This window comes from Myotis davidii, unplaced genomic scaffold, assembly GCF_000327345.1.
Source record: "Myotis davidii unplaced genomic scaffold, ASM32734v1 scaffold26, whole genome shotgun sequence".
Classification (NCBI taxonomy): Eukaryota; Metazoa; Chordata; class Mammalia; order Chiroptera; family Vespertilionidae; genus Myotis; species Myotis davidii.
This window is the reverse complement of record NW_006299245.1, coordinates 1865686-1879177: the sequence shown is the minus strand read 5'-3', so window position 1 is coordinate 1879177 and position 13492 is coordinate 1865686. Positions and strand designations below refer to the sequence as shown.

At 34.1% G+C, this 13492-nt stretch overlaps 1 protein-coding gene across 1 annotated transcript in view; it reads right to left on the bottom strand.

The window, feature by feature from the left end:
* The window catches only part of PTPRQ (protein tyrosine phosphatase, receptor type Q), a 219688-nt gene that overhangs the window by 186250 nt on the left and 19946 nt on the right, over positions 1–13492 (bottom strand). The window contains exons 6-9 of the mRNA XM_015571126.1: positions 11691–11890; positions 10295–10544; positions 8592–8720; positions 3779–3925 (exon numbers count right to left, since the gene is read on the bottom strand). Coding sequence (XP_015426612.1) covers positions 3779–3925; positions 8592–8720; positions 10295–10544; positions 11691–11890 — 726 coding nt within the window. The remainder of the gene's footprint in view (positions 1–3778; positions 3926–8591; positions 8721–10294; positions 10545–11690; positions 11891–13492) is intronic.

Sequence of the window (13492 nt, the reverse complement as noted above, 5' to 3'; positions counted from 1 at the left end):
CCCTACAAAAAGTTTTACTGACATTTGCAGAAAGTAGCAAGTTGAAATCACTGAAAACAAAAGTCTAACTTCTATAGCCTATTTATGGGGAAGTAAATATGGCTTCCAATACTTTGTCTGCTTTATATGATGTCAAACTCATTAAAAAACATGTGACACTAGTGATAGAAACATTAGGCGATATTTGAAGCAGCAAAGTTTACTTAAGATTTGTTTTTGTTGTTAATCCTTTCCATTTATTTATTTTATTTTATTTTTTTAAATGTATTTTATTGATTTTGTACAGAGAGGAAGGGAGAGGGATAGAGAATTAGATACATGGATGAGCGAGGAACATCGATCAGTTGCCTCCTGCACACTCCCCACTGGGGATATGCCCACAACCAAGGTACATGCCCTTGACCAGAATCGAACCTGGGACCCTTGAGTCCGCAGGTCGACGCTCTATCAGCTGAGCCAAACTGGTCAAGGCTCAATGTATCTCTTTCACATCAATGTTTCTCTTTCTCTCCCTCTCCCCTCCTTCTATTCTCTCTAAAAAAAATAAAATAAGCAGTCCTAACCAGTTTGGGTTAGTGGATAGAGCATCGGCCTGTGGATTCAAGGGTTCCAGGTTCAATTCTGGTCAAGGGCATGTACCTTGGTTGTGGGCACATCCCCAGTGGGGAGTGTACAGGAGGCAGCTGATTGATGTTTCTCTCTCATCAATGTTTCTAACTCTCTATCCCTCTCTCTTCCTCTCGGTAAAAAGTCAATAAAATATATTTTTTTTTAAAAAAGAGAGAGATACATTGATTGGTTGGCTTCCACATGCGTCCTGACCTGCAAACCAGGTACATGCCCTTGACCAGGAATCAAACCTGCAGAGCAGACAGAGGCTCTAACCAATTAGCAACACCGTCCAGGGCACTTAAGGTTTTTTAAGCCCCATACAAATAATGAGAAAATGCTGTTGTCTATGTTCAGGAGCACTGTCTCATTTTGCTGTCTCTTATTTGGGTAACTCATGACATTTTGTAGCATTGAAGATTATTAAGTTACCATTTTTTCCTCAAAATCATCTTTTTCATTCTTATGTAAAAATCTGTTCAGTAAAATATTAAGCAAATATAGGAATCTTATGAAATATATAGTACCACTGCTATAACAACATGACATTGATTTTTCTTTGATAATCAAAGTATACTGTAGACCATAATATTCTCAGTGTTAATGAAATCAGCCCAATTGCAATGTAATTGCAGGTATTATTTTCTATAAGAGTAAATTCAACATTTTTCTATGAATATATAGAGATTTGTTAGAGCCCCAGTTGTTTTAAAAATTTGTCCTAATGAAGAGACTGAGGAACCTCATAGGGAAGACTTGGGAGGGTGGTAGTTGGGAAGGGATCTACCAAAGAACTTGCATGCATATATGAATAATCCATGGATACAGACAATACAGTGCTGAAGGTCTGGGGTAGGGGGCAGGGGGCAGGCTAGAAGGGATCAATGTGGGGAAGAGGAGGGACATATGTAATACTTTCAATAATAGAGATTTTTTTTAAAGTTTGTCTGAATGAATTTTTAAATAAATTTATAACCTACTTTAAAATATGGAGAAGAAAATAGAGTAATCTAAATTAAGAAAATAAATTGAGTAACTTTAAAATCTATTCTCTGTTGTATCAATAAATGAAAAAAATCATCTAAATTGAGAGATCAATTTTAATTGAAAGAATATAGTTCTTATGAGTTATTAGAGTATTCTCATATAGTTTAAAGATTCCTATATTACAAAGTTTAACTAGTGGGACCAGGATTCATTAATGTTGTCAGAAGTAGAAAGCTGATTCACTGCATTAGATAGAGTATTCCAGCGAAGCCCTTCCTAAGGGTGAGCCATCCCCAAGCACTCCATGGAGGAAGGCTGGCATGCAGAAGTTAAGAACCATGTCATTCCTGCCCTTGCTGGAGTCCACCTGTTGTCAATGGACCCTCCTGAGATCCAAGCAGATGTGATCTATATGGCGAGTAGCCCAAGAAGATAGTAAGATAAAACTCAGGGTAAACTGTTTGCCGCACAGGGCAAATAGTCATTTATTGAAAATAATTCGGTGTGAAAAATAACTCATGTAAAATATATTGAACAACGTCCCTAAAATTATACTTATTATTTTGTGACTAAAAATGCAGAAATAAAAGGGAAATGAATGTTTACATGATATTCAAAATAAACAACATGGGATTGTATGTAGCACTATTTTCTATTTCTCTGTAGGCCAAGAACGATGACAATAAAACAATCTTATATTGTGGATTCAGAAGCACCAAAACTGGTTTGACTTGAAAGAAGACAAAAGATTTTAATTATTTAATTGTATAACATAAGAAGAGAAATTAGCTGGTCAATAAGCTTGGTTGAGAAAATGCTACTGCAATCAAACCCAAGCACTCTGGTGCGATGAGGGCCAGGGAACTCTGCTGTGCTTGACAGCTATCCACAAATCTGTCCCGCTTTCCTGGAAATGCTTAAGAGCAGTTTTTAGGTGGAGACTAGGAAAAATTAAGGTCTAGTGGAGAAGACATATAAAAGCCAAAACTCTTCTAATAAAACACGAAGGAAAAAAATTAATAGAAAAAAATGAGAACATTTTGCTTATGTGTATGCATCTCTTTCTTAATCGGTGTATTGAAACCATATATGCATTAGCATTTTCATTTGAAAGTGATATAAAACATAATTTGTATGTTCTTTAAACAATAACATATCATTTTACTGTTTTTTGAAGGGAAGTACATAATTCCCTAATGGTTGCTGCCCTCTAATGGTGAAATACTTGATTGGATATATCTGATGAATTCATGCTCAATCTTGCATGTGTGTGTGTGTGTGTGTATGCATGCCCATGTATGTTCCCACATGAATGTATTTATGTTACTGTATGTTATCTTCACACAAAGAAAATATGTAAAATTTTTAAAGTGTTAATGCGATTGTGAAAAAAATTATTGTATTCTTTTCAGTTATACAATCCCTAAATAGAAATAAAGACATTTAACAAGTTTGGTGTAGGTCAAAAAAAAAATGTTATAAAAGAGTATGGTAACATTTTTTAAACACTATACTTCACCTAAAAATTAGGTGTTTTCAAGATACAAATAAAAGTGTTTCTTTAGGAGAAATATTGTTTTAATAATTTCAGTATATGCTTGTAAATTAGTATTATTCACCCTCTAGGATTCCTTACTTGCTTAAAATATCCTCTTCATTATAAACATATTTTGTTACAGGCATTGGGGATATGCATTCCTCTGAAAATTAATCTGTGAAAAAATATATATTCTACATCAAATAATGTGAGTTAAACAATGTTAAATGCATCTGTTTGTTTAAGATTTCTTGAGGCTTTGCCAATATTCATTGTGAACAGGTCTGTTACTGCATGTAGTGTGTTTCCTAACCTCTTATTATGAAGTATGATGTGGGTTCAATGTTCTGAGGAATGTGTGTTTAGAATGCACTAGGTAGCCACCTGATAAGGAAATAACATGAACTAAATACATATGCAGTGTCCTAAAAAATGTATACACACTTCAACAGCTGGAAGCTCAATTTTGAAAATGAAATGCATTTTAAATAACACTGATTTTATAATTATTCAAAGTGTGGGTGTACATTTCTTGGGACACCCTATATAAGTGAAATAACTTGTAATATAATGTTTAACCAATGCAACAAAATTCACAAGCAGAGCAAAAACATCTAATTAATACACTAAAGGAGGTGTTCTTACCTTCTGGGGGAGTGAATACTGAAATATTTGATTTGGGTCCAATCCCTGCACTGGTTTCTGCAGCAACATATACATCATACATTGTAAATGGTGTTAGGTTAGTGAATGCAAACTTAAGGTCTTTTGTGCTGTTATCCAAAATCCGACCTGAAAAAAGCGAAATAAGATACCAGTGGATTATTTTCTCATCAAACATGTAATCATTCTCACATAAAAGGATACAGCCAAGAACAGCATTTAAAGTGCTTACTTGTGCATTGTTTTTTAATACAATTTATTTTTGTTGTTAATCTTCACCAGAGGATATTTTTACCATTGATTTTTTTTTAGAGAGAGAGTGGAAGGGGAGAAGGTATGGGGGGAGGGGGGAAAGAGAGAGAGAGAGAGAGAGAAACATGATGTGAGAGAGACACATCAATTGGTTGCCCCCGCACCTGCCCCGACTGTGGCCTGGATCAAATGTTCAGACCAGCTACATGTCCTTGACTGGGAATCAAACCCACGACCTTCCCATGCATGGGCAATGCTCTAAGCACTGAGCATACTGGCCAGGGCACTATAATGTTTAAATATATTTTAAACATTTAGTTTAATCGTGCATTGTTATCAATTTAATTAAAATAACAAAAATAACATGAAAATTATCCACTGTTTAAATGACTTTTATTAAATTATAAAGTCCTGTTCAATTCCCATATTATTTTTTTTGACATATTTTAAAGGAATACATTAGAACTACTAGATTTAATAAATCAGTTTATCAACATAGTAGAATATAAAATTAATACCCAGAAATCTATGGCATTTTTATACATGAACTCTCAGAAAGGGAAAACAAACAAACAACCCCATTTACCATTGCAACAAAAAAATTTGGATACTTAGGAATAAACTAAAACAAGGACGTGAAAGACCTGTATTTGGAAAACTGCAAGACACTGAAAAAAGAAAGAGGAAGATATATGCAAGTGGAAGAATATACCATGCTCATGGATTGGTAGAATCAACATCATTAAAATGTCAATACTACACAAGGCAATCTGTAGATTCAATGCAATTCCTATTAAAACACCAACAGCATATTTCACAGAGCTAGAACAAATTCTCCAAAAATTTACATGGAATCAAAAAAGACTTTGAATAGCTACAGCAATCTTGAGAAAGAAAAACAAAGTTGGAAGAATCACAATACCAGATTTCAAGTTGTACTACAAAGCCACTGTATTTAAAACAACCTGATACGAGCACAAAAACAGTCAAATAGGCCAATGGAACAGACCAGAGAACCCAGAAATCGATCTAAGTCATTATGCTCATTTAACATTTGACAAAGGAGGCAAGAACATACAATGGAGTCAAGACAGTCTCTTCAATAAATGGTGTTGGGAAAATTGGACAGACACATACAAAAATAAATAAATAAATAAAATGAAACTAGACAACCAACTTACACCATACACAAAAACAAACTCATAATGGATAAAGGACTTAAACGTAAGACAGGAAAGCATAAAAATCTTGGAAGAATCTGTAAGCAGCAAAATGTCAGACATATGTTCTAGCAATATCTTTACCAATATAGCTCCTAGGGCAATGGAAACTAAAGAAAAAATAAACAAATGGGACTACATCATAATAAAAAGCTTCTGCACAGCAAAAAAAAATAAATAAAAAAAATAAAAATAGATAAATAAATAAAAAACAATAAGAAAGCCCACTGCATGGGAGAACATATTTGCCAATGTTATCACCAATAAGGGCTTAATCTCCAACATTTATAGGAAACTCATACAACTTAACAAAAGGAAGATTAAACAATCCAATCAAAAAAGGGGCAAAGGACCTCAATAGACACTTCTCCAGAATGGACATACAGTAGGTCAAAAGGCATATGAAAAAGTGCTCCAAGTCACTGATCATCCCAGAGATGCAAATAAAAATGACAATGAGGTACCACCTGTAAGAATGGCTATCATTAACACATCAACAAACGACAAGTGCTGGAGAGGATGTGGAGAAAAAGGAACACTCATGCACTGCTGGTGGGAATGCAGACTGGTGCAGCCACTGTGGAGAACAGTATGGAGTTTCCTCAAAAAATTAAAAATGGAACTCCCATTTGACCCAGTGATCCCACTTCTAGGACTATATCCCAAGTCTATTTTTCCCCAGAGACCTTATGACATGATTAGCCCTTCCAATGTGGTGTTTTCCTTGTTCCTTATTACCCTGTCATAGGCCATTCTAGCTCCCTCCTTATAAAAGCCTTCAGTTTTAAATATGATGTTATAATGAAATCCACTAGCCCTCATGTTGTAGTGATCTTCCAACCCCAGGGTCACTCACCTTCATTCTGGATGGATTACCTACAACTTCAATGTCACCTTCTTTAATGCTACCATCTTAATTTGTGGTGATTTCAATATTCCTAGAGATAATCCTTAAACTACTTTGAGCTCTTTTTAAGTAATCTAGTCCTGAACTCTATCTCAGTCACTCTCTCATGGCCATAACTTGGTTATCACTATTACCAATAACTGCAAATCCTCCATAATCCCAATTTCATTCAACTTTCCGATCATTCTTTCTTATCTCCTATTCACTTACTCTAGAACCCTGAAACAACAATTCTTTGAGTCCATTGAGACCCCCAATCCATTTATTTTACCCCCTCTTCTATTTTATTTTGTTTGGTCCTTTACCACTTGATTTCCTCAATCTCACTGTCAATTATAATCACTGCCTGACATAAGTCTTCAATTCCCTTGCCCTTCTCTTGTTGAAGGGAGCTGGAGATAAACACAAACCACTCTGACTGGTATCACTTTATTCATTACTACATCTCAAATGAGCCTGTAATGGTGCCTACCACCTTACTCAATTCCCAGTCCTATCACTCCCTCTGTTCTTCTACATGATTATTTTGTACTTTCTATTCCCTCCTCCGAGTTCAAAAGTCTGTCTGCTCCATCATCACTCACAGTTGATAGTCTTGCTTCTCATTCCATTAAAAAAATTAAATCAATCAGAAAAGATCTGCCACAGACTCCAACCAACAAAATTACCTATTTACCAGCCTCTGTACTCAAATATTCTGCCTTACAGTCTGTCACTATGGACAAACCATCTGTATTCTTATCTCAAACCAATCCCTACATTTAAGCAAAAGATCTCAACTTCTGCCTACACAAAAACATCTTCCCAATAATTCTTGCCTTTCTTATATCATTAAATTTGTGTTTCTTTCTTCATTCACATCAGACAACAAACAAGAATTATTTGTTCTTTGTGGGGCGGGGGTGGGGGGGCCTGTTAACTCTGCTTACCCCTATCCCCACTCTGCTTCCTTTCATTGCTTCACTTTGCAGAAAACTCAAGAGCTGTCTGTTACCCACTACTACAATGTTCTCCCATTCTCTTGAATCCATCACACTCAGTCATTTACTCCCACACTTCATCATAACTGTTCTTGCCAGATTGTTAATGACCTCCATGTTGTTAAATGCAATTGTTACTAAATGCATCTTACTTGATTTATCAGTTTTACAGATGAAAGATTACCTTGTCAATGTTTTGTAAAATACCAAAACATACAGAAAACGTATGTCTCTGTATTGTGCTTGTCTCTGTGTTCCAGAAAGAAGAAAGGGTTGGGAGGAGAAGAAAGGACTACTGTTTTTTAAAAACTGCAAGTATTTCAGAATTTTAGGAGCATGGGTACTTAGGAATGAAAAATAAAGGTTACTCGTATGATTCATGAGATTCATAAAAGTTTCACAATGAATAATTTGGAACTCTATTTTTTCATTCTTCCAAATAAATAATAATATGTGAGTTTATGTTATTTCACTGTTATTTGAATTTAACTTCTCTTGTATAACCATAGATCTCAAATTAGGAAACAATTTTAGATTTTATTTAATTAACTCCCAATAATACAGTATTTCAATCCCTCGAACTATCTATGACAAATGGATGCCAAAGTTCTCCTTGTTCACAAAGATGGAGAACTTGACACTTCATAGAGCTGCTCATATTATTTCCAGAGAGCTCTAACTATTAGAAATGGAGTTCTTATTCTAAGCAGAAATCTAAGACTATTGTTCTTCATAAATATATTTGTAATCAGAATAACTCAAGGTCCTCTTGTTCAAATATGAAGACATATAGGGTGTCCCCAAAAATGTATACACACTGAATAATTATAAAGGCAGTGTTTATTAAAACACATTTCATTTTCAAAATTAGGCTATCAGCTGTTAAAGTGTATATACATTTGGGGGGGGGGGTCTCTGTATATCTCCTCTAATACTTTTCTTCAGGAGGGGTTCTCTCTAGTTCAGCTGGTCCTCAACAAGTATAAAACATGGATAGTGTTTTGCCATCCTTATACTTATTTATGGTTTTAAACAAAAATTTCAAAGAGCCTCACCTTCCTATTACTTTTCAATTCTTTGCCTCATTTACAGGGTCTTTTAAAAGGAGTCTGATACTTTTGCCCTCGCCGGTTTGGCTCAGTGGATAGAGCGTCAGCCTGTGGACTGAAGGGGTCCTGGTTCAATTCTGGTCAAGGGCACATGCCCGGTTGTGGGCTCGACCCCCAGTAGGGGGTGTGCAGGACGCAGCCGATCAATGATTCTCTCTCAGCATTGATGTTTCTAACTCTCCTTCCCTCTCCCTTCCTCTCTGAAATCAATTAAAAAAAATTTAAAAATAATAAAAGGAGTCTGATACTTTTAAAAAATTGATACTAGTAACATATTTTATAATATTTTTATTCTAAAAGGTAAACACAAAACCAATTAAGACTTACCTGATGGCCCATATAATTCAACTCTATAACTAAATTTCCCGGTTACTGTCATTGGTGGATCACATGAAATTGAAAAGGATTTTCCTGTAATGTTGCCTGTTACACAGTTTTGTGGTGGTCCTTCAGGTACTAAAATAATCACAGGGGAAAAATGAATAAATAACAGAACAGATATATATATTTACAATTAAAAATTACCTGATTAAATATACATAGTAAAATATAGAGTCAAAAATAAAATATCACAATAATATCAAAGGCTTTTCTTAACTTAAGAAAAGGAAAAATTTAAAAAAAAAAGAAAAGGAAAAATAGAATAAATTGAATTTGAATAAGACATACTGGATCATAAGATCAACTTATTTGCAACAATTACTAGTCTTATTTAATGCTGCATCTAAGTTTCATTTCTTTACAGTTCAGTGTAGAGGTACACTGTCCTGCAACATGTATATGTACATATATATTGCATGCATCAGGCCTGTATCTGACTTGATATACACTCAACTCCTGGTAGATACAAGTAAAAGCGTCAAGGAAATAACAACCTTCAGAATCTATTGGCAATGATCTTTATTTTTTGTATCAATATTTATACTTGGTTCTGAGAGAATACTTATAGCCTATAGTTAGAAGATTCTAATGTAACACTGGTAACATATAAAATTAATAATGACATTTTAAAATAGTCTATTTTTCATAGATGTTTCTACATTTTACCCTTTCTTTAAATTGAAATGAAACGTTTCAATTTTTTTTTTCAAAACAAATTTTGTGCCTACTAAATCTCACTTTGGGTGACCCTCATGAATTTGTTTTTATTGTATAAGAAGGAGTAAGGGATATGGAAGAAGAAAATGCTATGATTCAAAGATGGTTATTTAAATTAAAAAAAAAAACTTAAAACTTACATATAATGAAATGATAAAAACTACCACCTATGTTACCAGAAAAGAAAATACTATGCTTCAGTGAAATTACCAGCAATAATTTCCAGTAACTTCAAATATTACCAATCAAAACTGAATGTTTGATACTATATATTTAGTATGTAAATATATAGTATGATACTGAATTATGTCAGTATCTACATAAATTTACATACATAAATATAAATATAAATATATCCATACTACCATAATCAAATAGATATTTTCATATCTAGAAATAGTATATGCTTTTTGAATTTAGTAGTAATAATATCTAATTATACTCACTCAATCCTAACACCACTGCCATAAGAAACATACTATTGCAGTCTCCTTTTTTCACATGAGGAAACTGTTCTTATTTAATACTGAAATGTTAATTGCATGATATTTATGCTACTGCAGGTGATATCTTTACATTTGGTGGTAGCACTAGCAGTGAGTGAAGGGTATAGGTGATCATAGAAGATGCAGAAGGGAGGGGATGATTATAAATAAATGCTGAGATCACAGAATAAAAGCTGATCTTAGAATCACGGTCATTAGCTCAAGAATCATTTCAAATATTTCTGCTTCTAGATGCTTAGGTCACAAAAGAGAAGTGAAATTGAAGATTCTCCAGGTAAGATTTCTATTATCTGTCATTAGGGGTGGAAGTTATTGGCAGGGAAAAAATATTTTAACAAAAAGATCTGTATCAAAAAAAATGAAAGACCTTTCTATACATAATTTAACTTTTTTCCTAGACACACATGAAATAAATAGAAACCATACCTGATTCTGGTGTTCTGACAATTGTACTGTCAATATAACCTGCTTCCGTTGTAACAGCAGAAACTTCAAAAAGGTATGTCGTATAAGGTCTCAAATGTGTCACTACAAAACTGATAGGTTCTTTCCACACGGAGCTTATCTTACTCCGTGCCCATGTGTTCGATGAATATGTGGTACGCGTTGGAGGCGTACCTCTACTAAGGGTTGGAGAAGGGCTGGTTGTACTCCATAAAAAAGATTCATTATTCTCCTAGTGAATAAAATAAATATCAATGGAAAATGTGTTTTCTCTTCATAGACATAAGAAATTTATTTATTTTCCATTTATACTATAAATATTACTATTAAATTGGTGATATGTGTATGATTGGTTAATTTTAACAAATTAGCCTATTCAAGTTATGGAAAAATCTGCTAGATTATACCCTAGAATTATACCCATTTATGCCTACAGTTTCAAAGCATAATGTACATATTGCATTCTTTAAACCTTAATCATTCTTATGAATAGGATTTCAAGTGGCTTAAAACAAAGGTAAAGTTATAGCAAAATCATTTGTAAGAATTTTAAAAATTCATGTTATAAGTACAAGAGCCAAAGAGTTGAAATTTTTCCCTGTTTGTGAAATTTCAAATGTTTCTTTCAAATAATAGATCAAACTATTTGGTCAACACATTTTTTTCTCATAAGCACTCAAAAGATAAAGTATATGTTGTGTATGTGAGTATATGTTCATGTGTGTGTGTATATGTGTCTGTATATATTAGAATATATCCAAATTCTACAAAGAAGATTTTGAAACTTGTAAAAATTCAAGTATTTAAAACAAAATTTTGTTTGGCTATTTCTCCATCAATATTATCAAAAGAACAACAAAATTATTTTTAGAAGAGCATTATTACAGTACTTCTAGGGATTTCCCGTTGGTGACTAGAATAATAACAAATTTTTCACCAAAGAAATGCACAACAAAAATCTACTTCCACAAACTTAACCTTGACAATGCCTATCCCCTCACTTCCTGTCACATCTTGTTACTAGTGATAGCCTACACTTTCTTCCTTCAGAGCTTTATAAAGTATCCTTCACCCAAAATACATCTCTCAGACAATCTCCACCAATCCTTTCTCCAAGGCCTATCACAAATGCCAGTCCTGTCAGGAGTCTTTCCTGAGCTCCCTAAGCAATTCTGACATCTTACTCTTGAATCTCAAACCCTTCATTTAGTCTACCTTGAATATAGCCAATTGTGTGTAACATAATACTGTGACCTAATACTATAAGTAATCAAATCACTATACTTTGGCAAAATTTATAGTATCCCAGATGCAGGAAACTTCAAGATATACATTTATTTAAATCCTTGAGACATAGAAAGTATTCCTTAATACTTACGTTGCATTCTGGCAATTTCCCAGTCAAAATGTCCTCTACTCTGATTGAGACATCTTTCACCACTATCCCACTTCTGGCATGTTTGACACTAATCTTGAAACTGGTAATTTTGCCATTTGGTTGACGAGGTAAGTACCAAATCAGGTTTACTGCTGAATAGTTAAAGGCCTCAACCGTCAGATTTACCACTTTTCCTGGAGCTGGCGAAATAAGAGAGATTATAAGGGAGGTAAAAATAATGTTGTAAAACTTAGAATGCCAGTTATATAATTTTAGGATATTACATTTACCATATTATATAAACTAAATATATAATACATTGTGGAAGGGGAATCTACTTGGGTGAGATGTTTTCAAATATATTTAATTAACTTCTGCCTAAAATAAAGAACTAGAAATTAGGGCCATAGTGTTGTGTTTAAGGAGTAGATAAGTTTAACTTCAAGACTATTTGATCAACACATCTATTGATAAACTACTTCAAATATGTCTGAAAAATTCAATTAATAGTTGTTTGTGAATATACAAAAAACAACAACAATGACAAAACCTGAAACATGAATCTTTGCTTAAAACATTTTGGAATTATATAGATTCCTTAGGTAATGAAGAAATGGCAAATGAAAACAAATATTCCACCAATTATAGCAAAAAGCATTTCTAGAATATGTCTAAATATCTAGTGTCAAACATAAAGTGGATACCACCCAATTGGTTGTGGTTATTACATTTTGAGTTTCATACACCCTCAAAATTAACTTTCATCAGAATTCATGGTACTTCAGTTTCAATTATTCATAATTTGCAATAATAACAATCTGTATATTATTTTAATTGGAATGAGATAAACATTAGGACAGAATGAAAGAAAATTATGCCCATTAATTTCAAGGAAAATTATACAAAACTGACAAAGTAAATAATCAAGATCCTTCAGAATATTGAACAAACATGACAAGTCACTATTGAAAGAAATAAAAACAAAATAAGACATTTGGGATAAAACATTATAAATGATAGCAGTGCCTAGTATTAAGAAACCAAATAATAGAATTTAGGTGCACATTGTAGAAAAAAATGAAAAAATAGATTTATAAATGAAAGCCACAACAATTAATAAAAAAATGTTTGGTCTTGGGAGAGAGGCTGTTTGTGAATTATATGACAAACAGTACAAACTAAGAAATGTAAGGACAGCTGCATTTTAACAGAAAACAAAATAAATCAATTTGGGGGGGATGATTAATCATTAATAATGGATGAAATGATGGATGGAAATTTTTTTGTCTCCAAGGAAAACTGATCAATGGATTTAATTAAATCTTAAGAATATTAGGTAGAAATCAAGATGGTGGCACAGGTTAACGCCAGAGATTGCTGCCTCGAACAACCAATTCAAATTACACCTAAAAGACGGAACGGATATCATCCAGAACCACAGGAGGGCTGGCTGAGTGGAAATTCTACAAGTAGGAGTAAAGAGGATATCGTACCCAGACTCAGAGGAGGCGCAGTGCTGAAGTGAAATTCTCAGGTGTGTGCGCGCGGAGCGGGCTGGCGGAGCGGAGGGCGCGGTTGTTGTTTACAATCGGGAGGGAGCTTCAGACTCTGAGCTCCAGATCCGGGCGAGTCCCTAGGGACCCAGACTCAAACGGGAGAAACGGGACTGTCTGGCTTTGGTCGGAACACGAAGGCAGCTTTCTCTCTGAGGTTTGCAGCGATTGCTAGGACTCTGTGAGGCAGAGCCCCTAGGGAGGGAACTGAGAGCAGCCATAACTGCTCTCTGCACTCCCTGGTTCCTC